The sequence below is a fragment of the Heterodontus francisci genome, chromosome 4, assembly GCF_036365525.1.
Source record: "Heterodontus francisci isolate sHetFra1 chromosome 4, sHetFra1.hap1, whole genome shotgun sequence".
In the NCBI taxonomy this organism is placed as follows: domain Eukaryota; kingdom Metazoa; phylum Chordata; class Chondrichthyes; order Heterodontiformes; family Heterodontidae; genus Heterodontus; species Heterodontus francisci.
This window is the reverse complement of record NC_090374.1, coordinates 52,031,919-52,059,716: the sequence shown is the minus strand read 5'-3', so window position 1 is coordinate 52,059,716 and position 27,798 is coordinate 52,031,919. Positions and strand designations below refer to the sequence as shown.

Genomic DNA, 27,798 nt, shown 5'->3' with positions numbered 1-27,798 from the left:
GCATACCTCTGTCAAATCTGTTCTCTGAAGGACAACAGCCCCAGTTTCTCCAATCCCTCCCTGGAACCACTCATAAATCTTTTCTGCACCCTTTAAAGCCTTCATATTTCTTCCAAAAGGACAGAGCCCAGACTTGAACACAATACTCCAATTGGCCAAACAAGTGTGTCATGGAAACGTGCTATGTCGAATAATTTCTTTTTAATCCACCGGCTGGAAATCTGAATTAAATTTTCAAAAAAGAAAAAGAAACAGATAAAAGGTGACTTTGCTAGCAGCCAAGATGGCCACTGCAATTTGCATCACTATACCCAATACTCCAATGCATCGAGATGGAGAGAAATTGTCTGCCCAGTCCCCTCAAGAACAATGACCTGGGGAATTTGAATGAACTACCTGTACTGTTCCCATTAACAAGACATTAAGGTAGTCACTTGGGACATTAAACTGGTGGAGATGAATCAAATCAAACATAATCACTGGAGCAATGGGACCTTGGTTGAGAGAAGAGAATTCCTAGACATGGTCTGATTAAGTTGCAGGAAGGAATATACACTGATAACCATCATGTTGAATCACTGGGTGATCGTCATTTGACAGGCCCACCATGGCGTTTAAGCTGGTGTTTTCTCTGTAGCAAGGGCACAAGCAGCTAGGGACTGACAAGAGAAGACCCAAATGGGAGTCCCTCCTCTCTCTCCAGTCCACCCTCCAAGCTACAAACCCTGCTTGCTGACCGTAACTACCTATCACTGCAGCAGACAGAGACCTCGTGAAGGAAATCATCTGTATCGCTGTCTCCAGAAGAACCATTGCATCAGCTGTCTACATCTACAAAACAGAATCCTCAGGACCAAGTTCAGGCTGAAGCCAGCCGAGTCACCAACTGACACAGACTGTATACCCCTTTTTATTGCTCCATACTCTAAGCCGACTAATCTATCCTTCCCCACGCTAATGTGCGTGTGCATGTGAAAGTTGGAGCATAGTTTATTATTTTACTTAGGTCAGTTGAAGTACAATAAAGCTAAGCTTTTCTTTGTTAAATTTAAGAAAACCTGTCCATTGGTTCTTTTTATGATCATAGCACGTAAATAGTCACACACTCACTGAATTGCGAAGTACGTCCACTTTAAAAAAGAAATTAACCCTGTAGCGGTCAAACAAGGAGAGGCACAAGATGGGAAGCCTTCAACCACTCCTCACCTGATCATATCAAGTGTTTTATAAAAAGGTTCATCATAACTTCCTTACTTTTCTACTCTTATGCCTCTATTTATAAAGCCCAGGACCCCATATGCCTTTTTAACTACTTTCTCAATCTGCCTTGTCATATTCAATGATTTGTAAACATATACCCGAGGCTCTCTCTGTTCCTGCACGTCCTTTAGAATTGTACCTTTATTTTGTATTACCTCTCCCTGTTCTTCCTCCTAAAATGTATCACTTCTCACTTCTGTGCATTAAATTTCATCTGCCACATGTCTGCCCATTCCACCACCCTGTCGTCGTTCTCTGGAAGTCGGTCACTATCCTCCTCACAGTTCACAATACTTTCAAGTTTTTATCATCTGCAAATTTTGAAATTCTGCCCTGTACACCCAAGTCTAGGTCATTAATATAGATCAAGAAAAGCAGTAGTCCTAGTACCGACCACGGGGATCCCCACTGTATACCTTCCTTCAGTCCAAAAAAAAACAACTGTTCATCACTACTCGGTTTCCTGTCGCTCAGCCACTGTACCATTTACTCCATGGGCTTCAACTTTGCTGGCAAGCCTGTTATGTGGCATTTTATCACACCATTTGGAAGTCCATATACACCACATCAAGTGCATTACCCTCATTGACCCTCTGTTACCTATTCAAAAACCTTCAGCAAGTTAGTTAAACAAGATTTGCCTTCAACAAATACTGTTGGCTTTCCTTAATTAATCCACATTTGTCCAAGTGACTGTTAATTTGGGACAAAATTATCATCTCTAAAAGCTTTCCCACCATAGAGGTTAAACTGACTGGCTTGTAGTTGTTGGTTTATCCTCATACCCATTTTTGAACAAGGGTCTAATATTTGCAATTCTCTAGTCCTCTGGCACCACACCTAAAGGAGGATTGGAAGATTATGGCCAGTGCTTTCGCAATTTCCACCACTATTTCCATCTGTATCCTCGGATGCAGCCCATCTGGTACTGGTGGCTATTCAGTGACTTGTTGATGGCGAAAAATGCGCTGGTGTTATCGCAGGACATCACTGCAGGAGTTCCTCAGGGTAGTGTCCTAGGCCCAACCATCTTCAGCTGCTTCATCAATGACCTTCCTTCAATCAGGTGGTGATGTTCACTGACGATTGCACAATGTTCAGCACCATTTGCGTCTCCTCAGGTACTGAAGCAGTCCGTGTAGAAAAGCTGCAAGACCTGGACAATATCCAGGCTTGGGTTGATAAGTGGCAAGTAACATTCGCGCCACACAAGTGCCGGGCAATGACCAACTCCAACAAGAGAGAATCTAACCATCTCCCCTTGACATTCAATGGCATTACCATCGCTGATTCCCCCACTATCAGCATCCTAGGGGCTACCATTGAGCAGAAAGTGAACTGGAGTAGCCATATAAATACCGTGGCTACAAGAGCAGGTCAGTGGCTAGGAATCCTGGGGCGAGTAACTCACCTCCTGACTCCCCAAAACCTGTCCACCATCTACAAGGCACAAGTCATGAGTGTGATGGAATACTCTCCACTTGCCTGGATGGGTGCAGCTCCAACAACACTCAAGAAGCTCGACACCATCCAGGACAAAGCAGCCCGCTTGATTGGCACCCCATCTACAAACATTCACTCCCTCCACCACCGGCGCACAGTGGCAGCATTGTGTACCATCTACAAGATGCACTGCAGCAATGCACCAAGGCTCTTTAGACAGCACCTTCAAAACCCGCGACCTCTACCAACTAGAAGGACAAGGGCAACAAATACATGGGAACACCACCACCTGCAAGTTCCCCTCCAAGTCACACACCATCCTGACTTGGAACTATATCGCTGTTCCTTCACTGTCACTGGGTCTAAATCCTGGAACTCCCTTCCTAACAGCACTGTGGATATACCTACCCCAAATGGACTGCAGCAGTTCAAGAAGGCAGCTCACCACCACCTTCTCAAGGGCAATTAGGGATGGGCAATAAATGCTGGCCTGGCCAGTGATGCCCATATCCCATGAATGAATAAAAAAAAGCATTAAAAAAAAAGGACACAGGCACCAATAGTTGCAGTAAGGAGATGTAGTAGAAGTTGAAGGACATGCAGAACATCAAACATATGCCAACGAGCAACCCTAATCACTGATTTCCTGTAGTATCAGCAATGAAAGATCCTGCACCGTCTTTGTAAAGTTGCTATACTTCTTCTCTAGACATTGAGCTCTTTCACCAAATTTATGCAAGTGTTTGTCCCCAAGGTAATCAAAACTTAGCAAATTTTCCATCTGCTCTGGTGAATAAAGCTTGCCTCTGGGAGTTTAGAAGAATGAGAGGTGATCTCATTGAAACATACAAGACTGGAGAAGGTTTGACAGGATAGTAGCAGAGAGGCTGTTTTGCCTGGCTTAAGAATCTTGGACTAGAGAGTGAGCCTTTTAGGACTGAGATGGAGGAGAAATTTTCTCTACCCCAGAGGGCTGTGGATGCACAATCTGAAATCAATAGGTTTTTGGGTATTAAGGCAATCAATGGATATGCGGACTGGACAGAGAAATGGAGTGAAAAATCGAGAGATCAGCCACGATCCTATTGAATGGTAGAGCAGGCTCAAGGGCCCACAAGACCTACTCCTGCTCCTATTACTGATATTCTTAAAGATCATTCCCAGTTCAAATGTAGTAGTTAAAAGATTTCAAAACCACCTAACTCCAAGTAACCATCACTGACCCTCAACATCATCGTCCCTCAGTTGATATCACAATGTTTTTGATCTCTTCCAGTCCCAATCCCATACTCCAACATCATAGCCCCAAACTTCAGCTAACACGCACCATGACCATAGCTTTGTACGGTCTTGCAGCCCCCAGCTACCAAGAATGAGGCATATTAATTTCGCCACATGGACATTAAATTCCAAATCGTTGCTGGGAGGAAGAGAAGGCCTGTTACAAGAGACAGAGAGACAGAGAGAAAAGCCCATGCTCTTTATTCCATGTTGCCAGATGAGAGTTCATCAAATTACAAACTGACCAAAAATGCTATCCTCGGAGCATATGAATTAGTACCCGAAGCCTATTGCCAAAAGTTTAGAACCCTCAAGAAGCAAGTTAATTAAACTTATCTGGAGTTTGAAAGAAGTAAACAGCTGGCTTTTGACCAATGGCTGAGGGCTCTTAAAGTACAGCTCAGCTATGAGAATCTCAGAGACGCAACTGTGTTAGAAGAATTTAAACACTCTCTCCCACTCTCCATAAAAGACCCATGTAGAGGAGCACCGGGTCCAGCTAGCCCGGCAAGCGGCCGTTCTAGCCGATGAGTTTGCTTTAATTTAGAAGTCGGTTTCCCAGGGGAAAACCTTTCCGAGTCGCCCTCACAGATCCAAAAAGGACAAAGGATGGGAAGGTGACAGAAGCCCAGGCAGTCCTGGGAGAGAAAGGGAAAGCAGGAGACACAGGGGGCCCTCCTCCAGCCAAAAAGGAGGGTGCTGTGAGCAAGAGTGAGACCCGGAGACCTGTGTACTTCCATTGTAGTAAAGCAGGGCATTTAAAAGCTGACTGCTGGAAACTAAAAGGAAAACCGGTAGGGTTAATCAGGGCACACCCGCTCAGTGAAAAAGTGACCCTGATGGAAAGCACAGCAGAACAAGTTGTGGCTTTAACTGCAGTAAGAGTGAGACTCAGCAAGTTTACTACTGCAAGTGCAGGAAAATTTAATAGGATTTCTGAGGGTCATCAAGGATTTGTGTCTGAAGGGAAAATAACCCCATACCCCTCAAGTGGGGCAAGCAAGCCCATAGTAATTCTCAGGGACACAGGGGCCACTAGATCCCTTTGACTGGGAAACAGCCTGACTTTTCCCCCCAGAGAGTGCAGTGAACACTAAAATGGTGGTGAATGGTATTGGAGGGCAGTGTATGCCTGTACCTGTACACCGGACGCACTTGAAGTGCGACCTAGTTTCAGGAGCGGTGACGGTAGGGATTGTCCCTAGTTTGCCTGTGGATGGGGTTGACCTGCTCCTAGGTAATGATTTGGCTGGGGTGAAGGTGACAGCGCCCCCAGTAGTGAAAGAAAGCCTGCAGGAGGTGAGAGAGACAGGGCAGTTGTGGGAGATGGACCCCTGCAGTTTCCCTGAATGTGTAGTGGATCAGGCCATGATCAAACCAGCTCCCCCAGAGGAGACTGCATTGGTACGTCAGACAGATGACCAGGTCTGTCTGTCCGAGACTTTCTTTGGAAAAAGTCAGGAGACCCAGGGAATTAATTAAATGGATTTTTCCCAGCGGAGGCTCAGCGAGCCGACCCAGTATTGCAAGAATTAGCACAGGCTGCCCAATCTGAAAGTGAAGCAGAGGACGTCCCTGTTAGCTACCACATAAAGAATGAGGTACCAATAAGGAAATGGAGTTCTTCTCACAGACCTGAGAGCAAGGAGTGGACAGTAGTTCACCAGTTAGCGATGCCATAGAGATACCAGAGAGAAATATTAAGAAGGGCCCACGAGACTACAGTGGCTGTACACAACGGTATACGAAAGACCAAAGCATGCATAGGACAGCGGTTTGACTGGCCAAAACGCCACAAAGATGTGGTGGAGTACTACAGGAGTTGCCACATGTGCGAGGTTGAGGGGAAACCCCAACCTACAGTGAAACCTGCACCCCTAAGTCCTGTACCAGTGTTAGGAGGACCCTCCAGCAGAGGGCTGGTGAACTATAAGGGACCCCCAATGATAACAAAAGGGGACAGGCAGGCACAGGCTCGCGAAAGGTTAGAAAGGAAAGCGAAAAAAGTGACCAAGAGGGCAGGTTAAAGGAAGTCAGAGAGGAATCCTGGATGACAACCCCTCCTGTCCAGTCAGCCAACCCCGGAAAATGTGAAAAGTTAGACCTCACATCCTCCCATGTAAATGCAGACACAAGAAGCACCCCAGAGTTGCTAATAGCATTTACAGGAACCTGCAGAGACAAAGAAAGACCTCTCGGGGGCAGAGAAACCATGAGGGTGATGCCTCACCTAGTTGAAGTGCTGAATGGGGAGTGCAGCAGAGTCTGCACAAATACCTGCAGGCAGGAGTGTCCCAGAGAACAAAGGGGAGATTAACAGAGAATCCTCCCCTGAAGTCAAAAGCCTTTGCATGACACAGCAAAGCACTGAAAGAGAGTTCAGGATAGATCTACCCACTACTGACTCGCTTGGAAAAAGTTTAGGTCTAATTAAAGTCTAACAACTGCACCCCCCTCCCAACTTGGCAGACCTGAACAGGAACAAAACTCCTAGGCAGTCATGGCAATGGGCAAACTGAGGAAAAACTTCCCCAAAGAAGCACATAGTTACTGGGATGCCGAAAAGGGGAAATTAAAGCAGCAGTGGCACCAAGAAAAGACAGTTTTTGTAAGTTTTAGGATTCATGAATGCATGGGAATGAATGAGTGAAATGCATAGTTTTCTGTATCCTATATTTTCTCTCAACCTTTTCAATAAAATGCGCCTTTTCTCAAATCACATTCCATTCTTCTGGGTATAAAAATAATACCCTGTTACAGTAAGACCAGGTGAAGGCTGAAAGGGAACCCTAGACCTCTTTCTCGCCTGGTCATAACAGTACCTTTAAGCAAAGCACTTCACAAATCTGGAAGGAAAAATATTGCATCACAAATACAGCCATTTTCTCATTACTACTCAAATAAACCAGCTAAACCTTTTATTTGAAAGGGTGCCAATAACTTGAAGACAAAATATGAAAAAGAAACAACCAGACATGTGTATGGACAACATCTGTGAGTATACATCTCCAGCAGTATTCAATGAAACCTTTTGGTGAATCAGAATTATACTCAATAAGGTGGGGTCACCCATTTAAGACAGATAAAGGAGATTTTTTTTCTCTCAGAAGGTCGCGTGTCTTTGGAACTCTCTTCCTCAAAAAGGCAGTGGAAGCAGAATCATTGAATATTTTTAAGGCAGAGGTAGATAGATTCTTGATAAGTAAGGGGGTGAAAGGTTATTGGGGGTAGGTGGGAACGTGGCGTTGAGGTTACAATCAGATCAGTCATGATCTTATTGAATGGCGGAGCAGACTCAAGGGGCGAAGTGGCCTACTCCTGCTCCTAATTTGTATGTTCATATGTTAGTGCAAGGCAGTTCTAAAAATGGCCAAGAATTGGTTTGTAACTACATCATAAAAAACCTGCCAACAAAATTGGCCACTCACACAGCACTGACAAATCATGGAATCCAAGTTGCTCAAACTAATAGGTAATCTGGTTTCAGGTGTAGAAACGGTGGTGGCAAACTCCAAACAGAACTAGTCAACAAAATATTAACAAGAACCAGTTGGCCATTCAGATATGTAAAGTTCCAAGTTCTCTCACTGGTTTGTGCAAAGTTACTGATCTCAGGCAAAGCAGCTCGTAGCGTGCTGAAAGTATAGCAGGCTTGGCACTCTTGATTACCCCTGAAAAAATGCCGTCTTTCCCAGGAGCTTTTCCGCTGGCTAGAGAATCAATGGCATCACTGAGTCCCGATTTTGTTGGCTGTACGTCCAGCTCATCCATGACTGGCAGAGACTGGGCTGCATTGAGGGCAGTCTCAGCGACGACATTTCCCTCAAGTACAGTTCTAGGTAGTGCTCCACCCAGCGGTTCCATTTGCTTGCGTTGGTCAGTGATTGCGTCCCGATTTAGATTTGAGGGGGGCGATCGTCTCGATGGTTGGCCTAAAAGCTCTCTTAATGCCATCATACATTCCTCTGATGTTTCTGGTGTCAGAGGCCAGCTGAATATGACTGCATAGGTGTTGCCAGTAGTCATTTGCGCAGCGCCTGGCTTTGCCTGTGCTGGGACGAGGGCGCAGTACCACAGGACATGCGCGATGCCAATATCATCACCCTCTATAAGAACAAGGGTGACCGCGGTGACTGCAACAACTACCGTGGAATCTCCCTGCTCAGCATAGTGGGGAAAGTCTTCGCTCAAGTCACTTTAAACAGGCTCCGGAAGCTGGCTGAGCGCGTCTACCCTGAGGCACAGTGTGGCTTTCGAGCAGAGAGATCCACCACTAACATGCTGTTCTCCCTTTGCCAGCTACAGGAGAAATGCCACGAACAACAGATGCCCCTCTATGTTGCTTTCATTGATCTCACCAAAGCCTTTGACCTCGTCAGCAGACGTGGTCTCTTCAGACTACTAGAAAAGATCGGACCTCCACCAAAGCTACTAAGTATCATCACCTCGTTCCACGACAATATGAAAGGCACAATTCAACATAGCGGCACCTCCTCAGACCCCTTTCCTGTCCTGAGTGGCGTGAAACAGGGCTGTGTTCTCGCATCTACACTGTTTGGGATCTTCTTCTCCCTGCTGCTCTCACATGCATTCAAGTCTTCAGAAGAAGGAATTTTCCTCCACACAAGATCAGGTGGCAGGTTGTTCAACCTTGCCCGTCTAAGAGTGAAGACCAAAGTACGGAAAGTCCTCATCAGGGAACTCCTCTTTGCTGACGATGCTGCATTAACATCTCACACAGAAGAGTGTCTGCAGAGACTCATTGACAGGTTTGCGGCTGCCTGCAACAAATTTGGCCTAACCATCAACCTCAAGAAAACGAACATCATGGGAGAGGATGTCAGAAATGCTCCATCCATCAATATCGGCGAACACACTCTGTAAGTGGTTCAAGAGTTCACCTACCTAGGCTCAACTATCACCAGTAACCTGTCTCTCGATGCAGAAATCAACAAGCGCATGGGAAAGGCCTCCACTGCTATGTCCAGACTGGCCAAGAGAGAGAGTGTGGGAAAGTGGTGCACTGACACGGAACACAAAAGTCCAAGTGTATCAAGCCTGTGTCCTCAGTACCTTGCTCTACGGCAGCGAGGCCTGGACAACGTATGTCAGCCAAGAGCGACGTCTCAATTCATTCCATCTTCACTGCCTCCGGAGAATCCTTGGCATCAGGTGGCAGGACCGTATCTCCAACACAGAAGTCCTCGAGGCGGCCAACATCCCCAGCATATACACCCTACTGAGCCAGCGGCGCCTGAGATGTCTTGGCCATGTGAGCCGCATGGAAGATGGCAGGATCCCCAAGGACACATTGTACAGTGAGCTCGTCATTGGTATCAGACCCACCGGCCGTCCATGTCTCCGATTTAAAGACGTGTGCAAAGGCGACATGAAGTCCTGTGACATTGATCACACAAGTCGTAGGAGTCATTTGCCAGTGATTGCCAGAGCTGGTGGGCAGCCATAAAGGCGGGGCTAAAGCGTGGCGAGTCGAAGAGACTTAGCAGTTTACAGGAAAAAAGACAGAAGTGCAAGGGAGAGCCAACTGTGTAACAGCCCCGACAACCAATTTTATCTGCAGCACCTGTGGAAGAGTCTGTCACTCTAGAATTGGCCTTTATAGCCACTCCAGGCACTGCTTCACAAACCACTGACCACCTCCAGGCGCTTACCCATTGTCTCTCGAGACAAGGAGGCCAAACAGACTGATCTCAGCTATAATGGAGATAGAGGTATAATTGGCCTCAGTACCTTCAGAGTTGAGAGGAAAGAGAACGAAAAAGTCAAGGTTTTGGTTCCTGTGCTTTGCGGAGGGGCCAGAAGGAGAGGTGGAAAAACAAGAGAAAATTGGATGAATTTGCAAATTTTCAGATGTACCTACAGGCTTAGTCCAGTTCACAAGAAACACTGGCAGAATAGGTATATAATGTGCTAAACAATTAAAGAAAAGGAAGTATGACAAACAACCTGGAATGGCATCTAATTTATATAATGTGCAAGTACATGGTTGTGTTAATACATTGTGTAATTTACTAAACGTAACATTTTGACACAGAGTATCAGTTATCAGACTACTTGAACATGCAGTCCAAGGCTATGTGCTGAAAATAATCACAGGACACTTTTAAGACTAGCTTTTGTTCTGCAATGGCACCAATATCATAAAATGCCAATGGGAATTTTTTTAAGAGTACATTCCTGTTATGACCAGGTGAGAAGGGGTCTAGGGTTCCCTCTCAGCCTTTGCCTGGTTTAACCGGAACAGGGTTTAATTTTTTTAAAAACACCTTGTTTTAGCTTCCCCTTAGTGAATCCTTGTTCATCGCTTTCCAATTGTAAGGCAAAGAAATCAACTCAGACAGGTTAAACTCTAATCTGGTTAACGACTATGAATATGTGATGAGACCACGCTGGCATGCATATGCGATAAACACACATGCAGATAGAGAAAGAAAAGTAGAAAAGAATAAAAGGGGAAAGGTTTGAGGCAATAGATGTAGTTTACTGTCCTTTGAGTTTGCTGTGAAGTGTCTGGTTGCCGGTCAGACTGGCAATTCGCTGGGGCCCAGTGCACACATCAATCGGTTTCGACGAGAGCGAGAGCGAGAGACAAGTCAACTTACAAAAGACCAACATTGGCTCCTGGTACCCAAATATGAAATACTCATCTTTATGTTTAAGGCCTTTCATGGCCTCAGGCGTTTTTATTAATTTCCAATCACAAAATTGCAACGAGAAACGGGACATACGAACAGACGAATTAGGAGCAGGAGTAGGCCCCTCAACCCCTCGTGCCTGCTTCGCCATTCAACAAGTTCATGGCGGAACTGATTATTCCACATTTCCACCTACCTCCGATAACCTTCCATCTCCTTGCTTATCAAGAATCTATCTACCTCTGCCTTAAAAATATTCAAAGGCCCTGCTTCCGCTGCCCTTTGAGGAAGAGAATTCCAAAGACTTACAACCCTCTGAGAAAAGCATTTCTCCTCATCTGTCTTAAATAGGCAACCTCTTATTTGTAAACAGTGACCCCTAGTTCTAGATTCTCCCACAAGGGGAAACATCCTTTCCACATCCACCCTGTCAAGACCCCTCAGGACCTTATATGTTTCAATCAAGACACCTCTTGCTCTTCTAAATTCCAGCAGATACAAGGCTAGCCCGTCCAATCTTTCATTTCTCATAAGACAACCCGCCCACTCCAGGTATTAGTCTAGTAAACCTTCTCTGTACTGCCTCCAATGCATTTACATCCTTCCTTAAATAAGGAGATCAATACTGTACACAGTACTCCAGATGTGGTCTCACCAATGCCCTGTACAGCTGAAGCATAGTCTCCCTACTTTTGAATTCAATTCCCCTCGCAATAAAACAATAACATTTAGAGAGAGAAAGATACAGCACTGAAACAGGCCCTTCGGCCCACCGAGTCTGTGCCAACCATCAACCACCCATTTATACTAATCTTACATTAATCCCATATTCCCTACCACATCCCCACCTTCCCTCAATTCTCCTACCACCTACCTACACTAGGGGCAATTTACAATGGCCAATTTACCTATCAACCTGCATGTCCTTGGCTGTGGGAGGAAACCGGAGCACCCGGCAGAAACCCACGCGGTCACAGGGAGAACTTGCAAACTCCGCACAGGTAGTACCCAGAACCGAACCCGGGTCGCTGGAGCTGTGAGGCTGCGGTGCTAACCACTGCGCCACTCTCATTCTATTAGCTTTGCTAATTACTTGCTGTACCTGCATACTAACTTTTTGTGATTCATGCACTAGGACACCCAGATCCCTCTGTATCTCAGAGCTCTGCAATCTTTCACCATTTAGATAATATGCTTTTTTTTAATTCTTCCTGCCAAAGTGGACAATTTCACACTTTCCCACATTATACTCCATTTGCCAGGTCTTTGCCCACACACTTAACCTATCTATATCTCTTTGTAGCCCCCTTACGTCCTCTTCACAAGTTAGTTTCCTACCTATCTTTGGCTCATCAGCAAATTTAGCAACCATAACTTTGGTCCCTGCATCCAAGTCAATTATATAAATTGTAAAAGGTTTAGGCCTAAGCACAGATCCCTGTGACACACCACTCAATACATCTCGCCAACCAGAAAATGACTCATTTATGCCCACTCTATTTCCTGTTAGCTAGCCAATCTTCTATCCATGCCAATATGCTACCCCCTACATCATGAGCTTTTATTTTCTGCAATAAACTTTGATGTGGCACTTTATTTATTCATGGGATGTGGGCATCACTGGCTAGGCCAGCATTTATTGCCCATCCCCAATTGCCCTCGAGAAGGTGCCTTCTTGAACTGCTGCAGTCCACACGAGGTAGGTACACCCACGGTGCTGTGAGGAAGGGAGTTCCAGGATTTTGACTCAGCGACAGGGAGGGAACGGCGATATAGTTTCAAGTCAGGATGGTGTGTGATTTTGAGGGGAACTTGCAGGTGGTGATGTTCCCATGTATTTGCTGCCCTTGTCCTTCTAGTTGGTAGAGGTCGCGGGTTTGCAAGTTGCTATCAAAGGAGCCTTGGTGCATTGCTGCGGTGCATCTTGTAGGTGGTACACACTGCTGCCATTGTGCATCAGTGGTGGAGGGAGTGACTGTCGCCCCAACAACCAACAAACAAAAACAAAACAAAACACAAACAAACAATCAAAACACACAAACAAACAAACAAAACAAATCAAGCGGGCTGCTTTGTCCTGGATGGTGTCGAGCTTCTTGAGTGTTGTTGGAGCTGCACCCATCCAGGCAAGTGGAGAGTATTCCATCACACTCCTGACTTGTGCCTTGTAGATGGTGGACAGGCTTTGGGCAGTCAGGAGGTGAGTTACTCGCCACAGGATTCCGAGCCTCTGACCTGCTCTTGTAGCCACGGTATTTATATGGCTACTCCAGTTTAGTTTCTAGTCAATGGTAGCCCCTAGTGGGGGATTCAGCGATGGTAATGCCATTGAATATCAAGGGGAGATGGTTAGATTCTCTCTTGTTTGAGATAGTCATTGCCTGGCACTTGTGTGGCACGAATGTTACTTGCCACTTATCAGCCCAAGCCTGGATAGTATCCAGGTCTTACTGAAGCAGTCTGTGCAGAAATGCAGCATCTGAGAAGTCGCGAATGGTACTGAACATTGTGCAATCATCAGCGAACATCTCTATTTCTGACACTACGTCTGAAGGAAGGTCATTGATGAGCAGCTGAAGGTGGTTGGGTCTAGGACACTACCTTGAGGAACTCCTGCAGTGATGTCCGGGAGCTGAGATGATTGGCCTCCAACAACCACACCCATCTTCCTTTTGCGCTAGGTATGACTCCAACCAGTGGAGAGTTTTCCCCGATTCCCATTGACTTCAGTTTTGCTAGGGCTCCTTGATGCCATACTCGGTCAAATGGTGCCTTGATGCCAAGAGCAGTCAATCACACCTCACCCCTGGAATTCAGCACTTTTTGTCCATGTTTGAACCAAGGCTGTAATGAGGTCAGGAGCTGAGTGGCCCTGGCAGAACCCAAACTTAGCGTCACTGAGCAGGTTATTGCTAAGCAAGTGCCACTTCATGACACCTTCCATCATGCTTAAGAGTAGACTGATGGGGCGGTAATTGGCCGGGTTGGACTTGTCCTGCTTTGTGTGTACAGGACATACCTGGGCACTTTTCCATATTGCAGGGTAGATGCCAGTGTTGTAGCTGTACTGGAACAGCTTGGCTAGGGGTGCGGCAAGTTCTGGAGCACAGGTCTTCTGTACTATTGCTGGAATATTGTCAGGGCCCATAGCCTTTGCAGTATCCAGTGCCTTCAGTTGTTTCCTGATATCACGTGGAGTGAATCGAATTGACTGAATTATGGCATCTGTGATGCTGGGGATTTCAGGAGGAGGCCAAGATGAATCATCAACTCGGCACTTCTGGCTGAAGAGTGTTGCAAACACTTCATCCTTATCTTTTACACTGATGTGCTGGGCTCCCCCATCATTGAGGATGTGGATATTTGTGGAGCCACCTCCTCCAGTTAGTTGTTTAATTGTCCACCACCATTCATGGCTGGATGTGGCAGATCCATTGGTTATGGGATTGCTTAGCTCTATCTATTGCATGCTGCTTATGCAGTTTGGCACGCCACTAGTCCGGTGTTGTAGCTTCACCAGGTTGACACCTCATTTTGAGGTCTGCCTGGTGCTGTTCCTGGCATACCTTCCTGCACTCTTCATTGAACCAGGGTTGGTCTCCTGTCTTGATGGTAATGGCAGCATGGGGATATGCCAGGCTGTGAGGTTACAGATTGTGGTTGAGTACAATTCTGCTGCTGTTGATTTTTTTTTTTTAAACTTCCAAAATATACTTTATTCAAAAAAATCTGTAGAAATTAATTACCAGTTTCAAACAGCACCAAGTCAAAAAATACAAACAGCACAAAGGAGGTCCGTTTGCTTCATTGCAATCATGAGTTGCCTCACAACCCTTCCATTTCACATTTGTCATGCCAATTACATTTTTACATCAAATGAAAATTTTCCCGATACAGTTCGAGGGGTTTCCCATGGATCCAGCCCCTCAGTTCAGCTTGGTGGGGGGACCTTACACTGTGGTCTTTCCCCATTGAGTCTTTGCTGCGGCTGCCCCAAGCTTTAGTGCGTCCCTCAGCACGTAGTCCTGGACCTTGGAATGTGCCAGTCTGCAACATTCGGTGCTGGACAACTCCTTGTGCTGGAAGACCAGCGCGTTTCGGGTAGACCAAAGGGCGTCTTTCACCGAATTGATAGTCCTCCAGCAGCAGTTGATGTTTGTCTCGGTGTGTGTCCCTGGGAACAGCCCGTAGAGCACAGACTCCTGTGTTACAGAGCTGCTTGGGATGAACCTTGACAAAAACCACTGCATCTCTTTCCACACCTGCTTTGCAAAGACACATTCCAGGAGGAGGTGGGCAACCATCTCTTCCCCACCACAGCCACCGTGGGGGCATTGCACGGAGGGGGCGAGACTTCGGGCGTGCAGGAAGGATCTGATGGGGAGGGCCCTTCTCACCACCAGCCAAGCTACATCTTGGTGCTTGTTTGAAAGTTCTGATGATGAGGCATTCCGCCAAATGACTTTGGCGGACTGCTCGGGGAACCATCTGACAGGATCCACCATCTCCTTTTCCCGTAGGGCCTTGAGGACATTCCGTGCAGACCACTGCCTGATGGATCGGTGGTCAAAGGTATTTTCCCGCAGAAACTGCTCCACGAAGGATAGGTGGTACGGCACAGTCCAACTGCATGGAGCATTCCGCAGCAATGTGACCAGGCCCATCCTTCGCAACACCGGGGACAGATAGAACCTCAGCACGTAGTGACACTTGGAGTTTACGTACTGGAGGTCTACACACAACTTGACTCAGCCGCACACGAAGGTGGTCATCAGAATGAGGGCCACGTTGGGTACATTTTTCCGCCCTTATCCAGAGGTTTGAACATCGTGTCCCTCCAGACCCGGTCCATTTTAGATCCCCAGATGAAGCGGAAAATGGCTCGGGTGACCGTCACAGCACAGGAGTGGGGTATGGGCCAGGCCTACACCACGTACAGCAACAACGTGAGCACCTCGCACCTGATGACCAGGTTCTTACCCACAATGGAGAGAGATCGCTGCCCCCACATGTCAACTTTTGTTGTACCTTGGCTACTCACTCTTCCCAGGTTTTGGTGCATGCCCCGGCCCTTCCGAACCATATCCCCAGCACCTTCAGGTAGTCAGATCTGACGGTGAAGGGGACAAAGGATCGGTCAGCCCAGTTCCCAAAGAACATGGCCTCGCTCTTGCCGTGGTTAACTTTGGCTCCCGAGGCCTGTTCGAACTGGTCGCAGATGCTCATCAGTCTACGCACGGACAGCGGATCTGAGCAGAAGACGGCGACGTCATCCATGTACAGGGAGGTTTTAACCTGAGTGCCTCCGCTGCCTGGGATTGTCATCCCTCTTATGCTCGCATCCTTCCTAATAGACTCAGCAAAGGGTTCAATACAGCAAACAAACAAGACCGGGAAGAGAGGACAGCCCCGACTGACTCCAGATTGGATCGGGAAACTTTCCGATTCCCACCCATTGATTGAGACTGCGCTACTGAGGTTTGTGTAGAGCAGTTTGATCCAATTGCAGATTCCCTCCCCAAACCCCATTTTGGAAAACACATCCATCATGTAGGTGTGCGATATCCTGTCAAAAGCCTTCTCCTGGTCCAGGCTGATGAGGCAGGTGTCCACCCTCCTGTCCCGCACATAGGCGATCATATCCATGAGTAGCGCGAGACTATCAGAGATCTTCCTGCCGGGTACAGTACAGGTCTGATCAGGGTGGATCACCGACTCCAGAGCAGACTTGACCCGACTGGCTATGACTTTGGACAGAATCTTGTAGTCAACATTGCTGCTGTTGATGGCCCACAGCGTCTCATGGACGCCCAGTTTTGCATTGCTAGATCTATTCAGAATCTATCCCATTTAGCACGGTGGAGAGTATCCTCAATGTGAAGGCGGGACTTTGTCTCCACAAGGACTATGCGTTGGTCACTCCTGCCAATAATGTCATGGACAGATGCATCTGCGGCAGGCAGCTTCTATAGAAACTCTTACTATCTGTCTTCATATCTCTAGCTAGCTTTCTCTTGTACTCAAATGCCTTCTGGAAATCTAAGTACAATACATCCACTGCTTCCCCTTTATCCACAACACATGTAACTTCCTCAAAGAAGACCAATAAATTGGTTAAATATGATTTCCCTTTCACAAAATCATGTTGACTCTGCCTGATTACCTTGAATTTTTCCAAATGCCTTGCTAGAACATCTTTAATAATAGCTTCTAACATTTTCCCTAAGACAGATGTTAAGCTAACTGGCATGCAATTTCCTGCTTTCTGTCTCCCTCCCTTTTTGAATAAAAGGAGTTACATTCGCAATTTTCCAATCTAACGGAACCTTCCCAGAATCTAGGGAATTTTGGAAAATTAAAACTAATGCATCAACTATCCTCACTAGCCACTTCTTTTAAGACCCTAGGATGAAGTCTATCAGGACCCGGGGACTTGTCAGCCCACAGCTCCAACAATTTGTTCAGTACCACTTCCCTGGTGATTATAATATTCTTGAGTTCCTCCCTCCCTTCCACTTCCTGACTTGCAGCTGATACTGGGATGTTACTTGTATCCTCAATAGTGAAGACCGATGCAAAATATCTGTTCAATTCGTTTGCCATCTCCTTTTATCGATTATTAATTACCCAGACTCACTTTCTATAGGACCAACACTCACTTTGTTAACTCTTCTTTTTTAAACATCTATAGAAACTCTTACTATTTCTCTTTATATTTCTAGCTAGCTTTCTCTCGTACTCTAATTTTACGTTCCTTGTCAATCTTTTGGTCATTCTTTGCTTTTTTAAATATTCTGTCCAATCTTCTGACCTACTACTCATCTTTGTGCAAAATTATATACTTTTTCTTCAAGATTGATGCTATCTTTAATTGTTTTAGTTAACCACGGATGGCAGGTCCCACCCTTGGAATTTTTCTTTCTTGTTGTAATGTATCTATTCTATGTATTCTGAAATATCCCCTTAAATGTCTGCTACTGCACCTCTGTTGACCTATCCTTTAACCTCATTTGCCAGTTCACTTTAGCTGGCCCTGCTTTTATGCCCTCATAATTGTCCTTCCTTAAATTTAAAATACTCGTCTTGGACATGTTATTGGACAGTTCAAGTTAATTGACCTCAAAGTATTTACTAATTTGCAGCATAATAGAGGACCCTAAATAAAAATGAACACAAGTTGTTTGTAAAAGGAAAACACTTAATTGTGAAGAAAATAAAAAGGTTTTAACTGGAGTAAATAGCAATTGACTTAATCTCAACATATGTTCTTTCACTTCTGCCAAATCTGGTTCAAAACATCCGCGGAAAAGAATATATGGCCTACTCTGACTTATATTGAAGGATCTGCTCACAATGAGATTAGTTTCCCTGCAACACTGTGCATCGATGGGTTCTCAAAACCAAGTATTCGCAGCTCCAAGAGATCAGATTTACATGTTAGAGAATGGCAATTAGTTCATACTGGCAGCAAGGGCAATGGTCCCAGAAGATTGCGATATCATTGCAATCAAAAATGAAAAGTTGACCTGCGATGTCTCATTTCAAAATAGACATAAAAAATTGCTTTGTCATGAGCAATTCCATAACTTGCTGTATCTGAATCACATTTCATCAATGCAGGAACATATGTTTTCATGTTCCTAGTATTGTCTGTCAAACATAGTATTGCATAGTTCCATTTAAAGATTTAACTAGTTTATTTTTTGTCACGCCCCAATTGTTTTGAGCATCTTATGAAACACAGGTTTGACTAGAAATATATATATAGTCCTAATTCATTATGGACAGCCTATCAATATTGCAGAAAAAGAAATAAAACCTGGCTAACATACCATTCTGGACAACTAATCCTAAAACATTTTCCATCAATTGTTCAGAGTTAGATAAGTTAAAAACATACTAATTGCTGCTGAAAGATAGTTTATGGACTTAACATTCATTACCCTCTGTGTAATCCACCTACTATCCTATGATAATCCATAGTGTTGCACTTTACTGTATTACAATAACACTCCTACACATATGCCCTCATTGATAACTTAAAAAAGGTTCCATTTCTATTAGATTATGCAGCACATTAACTTCAACAGCACCTAGTAATTGGTGAAGGTTTTAGAGGATCCTCACTTTATGCCATCCAGAGCCTTTTGTTTCCCTCCCCCCAAGTCTACCAATTTCACTAAAATAACTTCCCAGAGGAATATACTTGCCCAGTGGTTTCAAGTCGTTTCTCTCCATCACCCCACCCAACATGTTAAAACACAGATTTGGAAGGAAATTGCTGGAACTTGTTTTTTTATCATCCAGAAAAGCTACTAAAGCATGACTAAGCAAGAAACAGAAAATATCTCCTCACCTTTCCTGCCTAATAAAATCACGATATATTAAGTTCCAGGTTTTAGAACATGCCCAAGCCCTTCCTCCAGCAGTAGCAACATCCAACTGCTGTCTCCTTACAAGACATGAGATTAATGCCTAAACATGCTATGAAGAGTCCCTCAGAACAAGTTAACATACAAAAACAGAAAGTCAACATTACCTCCTGAACGCCAATGGGGCATAAAGGATTTCTCTGCTCTCATTCAGGAATATCCAAGATTAAATTATTGCTCAACTAGGAAACCAGATTTAATAGGTTATGTCCCTATTAATTTTACTAGTCTGCAGCAACACAATGGACATACAAACTTCAACATGGTCAGTCAGTCATAATCACAAAAGCACTGGTAATTCTTTTTAAATACTGTATTAAGACATTCCGGGGCGATTACATTAGGGATTAAGTTTTGAAAACAGCATGTCGTTAAGCACAACAAATTAATTTAAAAAAACACAAAGAACACCATGTTGATTTCCTCCTTCTTTCTTGACCAATTAATCATAATGAGTAAAACCTATCTTTACAAAAGGTGATGAAATAGCAGAGTCCAGCTCCACCAACAAAAAAGAAATCTTGCATTTAAATAACAAACAGTAAGACCTTGAGTATTTCTGTGCACAAGAATTAGTTATCATAGATAACTGGTGGAACTGGAGTGAAGTTCAGCCTTGTTGACCCAAACACAATTCTTTTGGCCCAGAGTTGATAAGAAGCCAGGACTTGGCATACAATATACTACTCTAAACTAATTACCATTGGGAAAATCACAACCTGAGACCCAAAAACTATGTTTATACGTGATATATTCACACTAGACCCAAACTAGCTTGGCTATGGTCTGTTTTATAAAAGAAAATCTTGATTTTATATAGCACCTTTCACACCCTTTGGCTGTAAACACTTTGGAACATCCTATGAAGTACTTTAGAAGTGTAGTCAGGAAATATGTACACAATAAGGAAATCCAACAAAAAAAGTCAAAGGAACATAATTCTAAATAAAAAAATAATCTTGACATGTCACACCAAACTTTGTGAAGTGAAACATCACTGGGTTGTCAAGTAATTGCTGCTGGTTATGACACACCCCTGTCAGAAGCAGTTAATCTCTGACTATACATGATCAATTATCACTGAACTAAAACAACTTGCGCCAGGACAATCAATCACTTTTTAAAAAAATCATACCATACTGATTCCTACTCACGTCAGCAACAGATTGCATTCACGTGCAAACAAGCACCTGCATTTCCAATTTTAATTTTTAATTGGCATCCATTTTGTGCAGAGAAGCATTTAGATTTTTTTTTCCAAATTCAAAAACAGGGCACTCCAGTAATTATGACCCATTAGGGAGACATTTGTTCACTTCCGGTTGTATGCACACAGCCACAAAACCAAGATAAACATGGATGAGAAAATCCATCCCAGCTCTTGCATCCAGAAAAAAAAATTAGGAGCGCCATCATAGCCTTTGACTGGCTCTTGAATGACTAGGATTTTGCCTTCGTTACCCTATTCAGTAAACCTTTCCAAGTGCTGTTTACCGTCTTGTGTGAATACCGTTATTACCTGATCCAAATTTGCCTTTCACTGGTCTGAACCCATGATCCCTTGTCTTAGTGTGTGTGTGTGTGTGTGAATTAAGACATTTTCCACTAAAAGTGGCTAAAATGTTTTTTTCTGTATCCAGACCTGCAACTCGCCAACACCTTCTACAACACTTTTGTTTACTTCTCTAAGGTTTTCTCTCAATCATCTTCTTACAAAAGCTAAAAATCTCAGCGGTCTAATGCTGCAGATGAGTTCCATGGCTCTTTGGTCCCACTATCTCCAGTACTTGAATGTTTCCCATGTGGACATAGTACTTGAGATGTAGTTTGTTCAGAGAATTATAACTTCAGCATACCTCCGGCAGATGCTCTTCTAATTTGGCAATACTGATCACCATGATTTGCCACACCTCAGTAACCTCATAAGTACTGGGTCTACTAATACCTTCACATTATCTCTCCATTTCACCTTTAATTACTTTTATACCATTCATAGGAAGATGACTAAGATCCATCTTGTTCGCCTTCTACCACCCTGGTAGCCACATGTTGTGGTAAATGGAGCTGTTGACGAGTTAGAGCAATTCATTTCTAACAATAGTCTACAACAGTCCAAGACCTGGCATGAGGAAAATACCAGTGGTGGACAGCTTTGGGAATCATAGGTCCAAAGTCACTGTTTCTTCGAAGCATGTTACACTTATCACATATCTCATCTCAAAATTACTATTCAGAGCATGTTACCTATCTTTTTTTTTGATTATGGCATTTCATACTGAGACTAGAGTTCAAATCCAACTCTGGATAATGGCATTAAACTTTCTTCTTCTATCGAGCAAGTCTGGGCAATTCAAATCCAGTGCTGAGTGAGCATGGGTCCATAGTATAGAACTGATGATATCACACGCAACAATCCATAGGGTGATTGGTGTTGGAAAAGGGAGCCCTTTTGAGGCTGGAGCTCAGGCACAAATATTGGAGCTAACTGAACAAAGCTTTAGTCTACATTCAACAGTATTAACCCTGGCTTGGGAGTGCCTGATGCTGAAAACAAGGGGTTGACTTTAACTCCCCCTGGCAAAAAAGTAGGCAAGAGATCAGTTAAAATAGAGCTGTGAACTTACTCACTCCTTTCCCACCCCAATCTGGCAGACTGCAATTTTAAATGGCAGGCAATAAGGACACCCACCCCAAGCAATGCTATACTCTGGGCAGGGTGTTCAAGAGCTCCAAAGAGAGCAATCTTCTTTGCAACAAGAAGCTGAAAATACTCAGCCAGTCAGGCAGCCTCTGGACAGAGAAGGAGCATTAAAGTTTCAGGTTGATGATCTTCCATCAGAATCTTCTTTGCATCAAGCAGCAGCAGCACATCCACTTTGCCATCCATGAAACAGCAGGTTGGAGGCATTGCCACTTTGCTACTTGCCCATGCATTCCATATGGGAACACTGGTACACTGGAACAGGAGAGGCCATTCAGCCCCTGAGGCCCTTTCACAGAGCAGGGGCTAACGGAGACTGAACATGATACAGTTACATATAGGTGTAATTTCAGAGCTCACTGAATAAGTTAATTCCGCATCTGAGGCATAATACTTTCTAGTCTTAAACTGCTATTTGGTGTTATAACATACCCAACACTGTAAAAAATACTTTACTTCCTTCATTATTTATTACGTTGGAAAATGATAGAAACAGTAGGCCATTCAGCCCTGCTCCACCAGTTATATCATGGTTGACCTACCTTTGCTCCATAACTCTCGATACCCTTACCTGACAAAAATAGATCAATCTTACACTTGACAGCTGCAACTGCCCCCAAATCTATAGCGTTTTGGAGGAAAGAGAGCTCTGAATTTCTATTACTTTTTGCATGGAGAAGTGCTTTCCAATATCACCCCTGAATGGCCTAGCTTTTATTTTAAGGTTATGCCTGCATGTTCTGGACCCCTCACTACAGGAAACAGCTTCTCTCTATCCATCTGATCAACTTTAATCACCTTAAGAAAAAGTAGAAAAAGACTAAATATTAAAAACAAGGGATTATAAAATAAATCTAAACACAATAATATCAGTCTGAAATCATTCCAAAGTGTGATCAAGAGCTGCTTTAAAATTTAGAAAACAACAAAGTTATATAACTTTATTTATGCAGTACAGGTACATACCTAGAGTGTTGTCATAAAAATTAATTGGATTCAAATTTCCTCAGAGGTTTGACATGGTGTCAAGGTTTTGTTTTGTTTTTCCCCCCTCATTTTATCCACTGTTATGCAGGTCAATAGCATTCAATTACTAGAACATTTTCCATCAGTTATTTCTCTATATTTCTTTCACTAAACATAAAACAGGTAATGAAAAGAAAAAATTCCTTTCTAATAAATTTATACAACACCAATAGCAATCCCATGTAACATGGTTCCCATAGCCATGTTATTGGCAACTTTACTGATTTAAGTCTGCAAAGCAGATCAATTACTGTATCCAGAAGACAATTTATTGAGAAGAATCAATCAACTGAGAATCATATTCTCATATTGCTTCTCAAGCTACCATCCATTTGCCCCCCCATGATAAAATATATTGATGTTCAGAAAGTGTACAAGTCCACTTTTTTCAGCTACAAAGCTATGGCTTGCTTTATTAGTTCTCTATCAAGTACCATTGCCAACCCATCCTAAAGTACAGGACATCATTTCACAATCCAGTCACATCCTGACACATTTGCTGGTTTCTAAAATGGGTAAAAGGGCAAATCAAATGTACAGAAAATGGCACAAGATTATATTTTGACTGATAGAGGAATTTTCTCAACAAAATTAGTGCAATAATTCCTCAAAATATTATCCAGAGTTGTTTCATAATACACATGAATAGCTTTAATGATACGATTCTCATCTATACACCTGTTGACCAAGGGTTTTCCAAGCACCAATTCCCACCTTGGATGATCAGCTACACAGTAGGTATTCAGTGCTGGAATGTCGACCATCTCTCATTGGGTTTTGTTGTCCTCTTCTGTTAAAAGCGCATGCTCCGATGTCGATTTGCACATCAAACCTTAAATCCAGTCGTTTACCTACTCACTAATACCCACTACATCCAGGGCCTGCCACTCGCAACATCTAATTACAATCGAGACCTACCTTTGAAATTTCGCGAACACAAAACAAAGACAAACCCAAGGTCAGGTGTACGAATTGCTCACCGGGGTGGGATTTGCAATGAGATCTTGGTGGAGCTGTAGCTTTCAGTCCCGGAGAGTCTCTGCCTCTGTCTATCCCTCTCTCGCTGCTGCTGCTCATTAAAGCGAGTCTGAAGCTCATGAAGCTGACGCACGCAATGCGACGCCGGCAATTTAAATTAAAGGGACACTGTCTAACATTATTAAAAACTGCTCCCCCAGCAAATATTACCAAATCCAGTATAATGATGGGAAATTGCACATATACACTTAATAACAAAAAAATCTAATTTAGAAATGATTATACAAGATAAACAATAAGAAGCTCCTGACTGGATATTGTATTTTTTTTTAAAGCTGCATAGCCTCATTGCAAAGGTGGAAACAGAGATTTCAGACATTATATTCTGATTGCCGCCCTGTAAAGCTTTTACAAGAGCTTTTTTCCTCCTGCTGTGTTTGGCAACATAGAACACAATAAAGATGTCAAACCAAGGAGGCCCTGTCAACCCTCTCAGGTGGATATAAAAGATTCCATGGCACTATTTCGGAGAAAAACAAGAAGAGTTATCCCCTGGTGCCCTGGAAATGTTTATCCCTCAATCAACATCACAAAAACAGATTATCTGGTTATTATCACATTACTGTCTGTGGGAGCTTGCTTGTATGCAAATTGGCTGCTGTGTGACCTACATTACGACAGTGACGACACTTCAAAAGTACTTTGCTGGCTGGAAAGTGCTTTGAGGTGTCCTATGGTTGTGAAAGGTGCTATATAAATGCAAATCTTCCTTTTTTTCCCTAAGACTTGTGCTCCTCCAGTGTAACGCTGTTGCGATGAAAATGATGCTGAGCTCTTCCCTCCCAAAACAGGGCCAAACTTTCTTTCAATCCGTGGTTTCTGGCCACTTTGTGTAATGTATCCATTTTATCCAAATGGCAACAAACCAGACCTAAATGTCATAAACCATTTTAAAATGCCAACTTACTAATTTGTCACAAGTTAGATTTAAAGGAGGAAGGTTCTTCTGCCAATCCTACCTCTCCATCCAGAAACCTATAGTTGGGAGGAACTGCATGACAACATTATAGCAATCCAGCACTTTCTTCAAATTATTCCGTAGTTTTTGACTCTCCTATCCTATCAATTAGTCCATTCCATATGTAGAACACTCCTTCTCTGATGAAGAATTTCCAGATATCAATGTATAATAAGTATTTTGCTAATCAGAACTTGTGCCTCTTTGTCCTATTGTCAATGTTTACCAGTAATTTGAAGTACACAGGGACGTTGTAAGGTACATCCGGCCCTCAAATATCTTTCCAATTCTCCCTTTAAATTTCTACACCATCTGTCACCCAAGGCAGCCTGGTCGACATGTTCAGTGCCCTCTACATAATCTTGTGCCATGGCCCCTGGTTTTAAAGTTTCTGGCAATCTCAGCCTTAGTATATGGATTCAAGGTATCTATTCTGTTAAGGCTGTTGAATAGCATTGTCCCCGAGTCTTCCTTTCTCCAGAAATAAATCTTTTCTCTTAGCCAGTTTGGTTGTCTTTTCCTGCGGTACCTTGCTTCAGTACAGTAACCAGAGTTGTACAGTACTCCATACCACTGCCTTTTATAGCTTATCATCTGGTGGTATTTGTACTCTATCCCTCTGTACTGCTGACACAGCTTTGTTATTTCAGTGTGCTACCTACCAAAATTCCCTCTTTTGTTTACTCTCACCTCTGAGTCTGAAGATTATGAGTTCAAGCTGTACTTCACTTGAGCACATAATTCAGGCTGACACTCCCGTGCAGTACTAAGGGAGTTCTACATTGTTGGATTTACCATATTTCTTATCAGATGTTAAACCAAGGGCCCATCTTCCCTCTCTGGAGTATGTAAAAAATTCCATGGTATTATTCCTAGAAGAGCAAAGGCATTCGACTGGTGTCCTGGCCAGTATTGCTCCTTCATCATCTGTAAAAACAGATTATCTGGCTGTTATCTTATTGCTGTTTGTAGGACCTTGCTGTGTGCAAACTGGTTTCTGAGTTTATTACATTGCAACAGTGGTTACACTTCAAAATTACTTAATCGGCTGTAAAGCTCTTTGAAAGGTGCTATTATGATCTTTCTTTTTTCTTTTCTGTGTTGCATCCTGTAGTCTAGAACCATTTAGTTTATATTCACACTATTTCTCTTTCTTAGTCTCATTACTTTGCATTTTTCCACATTAAATTGTCATTTTCTACTCATCAGCCCACCTTCCCAACATATCTCGATCCCTTTGTAATTACTTTGCCTCTTCCCTGTAGTTTAACCTCACACCAATTAGGTGTCATCTACCAACTTAGACAGCTACATGTCTGTCCCCATCTTTAAATTGTTTATATATACTGTAAACAGTAATGGCTAAAGCAATGGTCCCAGTGGCACCCTCCTTGCTCTGTCAACATAGATAATTTACAACTACCCTTAGCCTTCTCCGGTGAACCCAATTTTCAATCCAAATGGGAAGCTTGCCTTTTATTACCCTGTGGGCTACTGTTCTGTGGCATGGTATTAAATTTTTGTTTGATATCTAAATATATCACCTCCATGGACTTTCCATCATTTCCTTAAAGATCTCCAGTAAATCTGTTAGGCAAGATCTACCTCCCACAGTGACTTCCTTTAACCTATCTGGTTGTTTCACTCTCCTTGCTTTCAGGATGCCTTATCAGACTTTACATGCCACATTTGTTATTCTTATTTGCCTGTAGTTCCCTAGGTCAACCCCATGCCTCCTTTTAAGCATTGGTATTTTGTTAGCTATTTTCCAATCCTGGGTGTTGTTGCCATTTCTAACCATTCCCTTACGATTTTGATAAAAGATGTGAGCGACTTTGCTGGCTACTTCTTTAAGTGCTCTTGTATGAAGTCCACCAACAGCTGGTGCCTTGTCTTCTTTTAACTTGCAAATTATTTTTCAGTGCTCCCTCCATCTCCTTCCTCACCAAGAAATGTAATTTCCATGCTTGGAGGGTCGAGTGTGGGGAGGGTGTGGGTGGTGGTGGACGAGGAACGGGGGGATTCCAATGTTCCAATCTGTGAATATTGAAAAGAAGAATTTATTTATTATATTTTCTATCCATTACTCACTTGACATCCAATAACCTTTGAGATCTTTCAATGGCATTTATGTTTGCAGTTGCTTGCTCTGAATATATTTATGGAAATATCGAACATTTCTTTTCATACGCCCTTCTATCCTAACCATATTTTCTATTTTAGCTTGTTTGATCACTTTCTTTGCTAGAGTTACCTTTCCTATACTCTTTGTTATCATATGTAGCTTCCTGAAGTCTCTTCTCAGCTGTCTGTTTTCATGGATCAATAGCCCATGTTTCTCCAGTTGGCTTCTCATAATTCAGCTAGGAATCAGTCTTGCATCTCTCCCCAAAGCCAAATCCAGTGTTTGAATGTTTCCGTAATGGAACAGACTGCAAATGCTGGAAATCTGAATCAAAAATAAAAGATTGTGGAAACATTCAGCAGGTCAGTCTGCATCTGAGGAGAGAATAGGCATGATGTTGTTTTATTGGTAAATCTTTTTCTCAAAACTTCATGGTTCCCTTATGTTTAGGTGGCCAGAACTGGACAAGTTGTGGTTTAAGTATGACTTCCTCCTAAAATTGTACTTAACTGTTTTAGCTATATAGTAATACTTTCTATTTGCATTGTTGATTGTACTTTTGCAGCATTTGGGGTCATGATCAAGAAGTTTGCAGATGACACAAAAATTGGCCATGTAGTTGATAGCGAGGTGGATAGCTGTAGACTGCAGGTAGATACTAATGGAATGGTCAGGTGGGCAGAAAAGTGGCAAATAGAATTTAACCCAGAGAAGTGTGAGATGATGCATTTGGGGAGGTCAAACAAGAAAAAGGAATACACAATTCATGGGAGAATACTGAGAGGTGTACAGGAAGTGAGGGACCTTGAAGTGGATTTCCACAGATCTCTGAAGGTAGCAGGACAGGTTGATAAGATGGTTAAGAAAGCATATGGAAT

General features: G+C 43.4%; 1 protein-coding gene across 7 annotated transcripts in view; it reads right to left on the bottom strand.

Annotated features, from left to right (window-relative positions):
• LOC137369021 (soluble lamin-associated protein of 75 kDa-like) overlaps positions 1-27,798 on the bottom strand; it is a 310,867-nt gene that overhangs the window by 103,887 nt on the left and 179,182 nt on the right. For 2 of the 7 annotated variants that reach the window (XM_068029516.1, XM_068029518.1), the window contains exon 1: positions 26,605-26,724. Coding sequence is in view for 3 of the 7 variants with exons in the window: in XM_068029511.1 (XP_067885612.1) it covers positions 23,780-23,897 (118 nt within the window). In the remaining 4 variants the exon portion in view is untranslated. The other 5 variants (XM_068029511.1, XM_068029512.1, XM_068029510.1 and 2 more) reach the window with 4 other exon arrangements.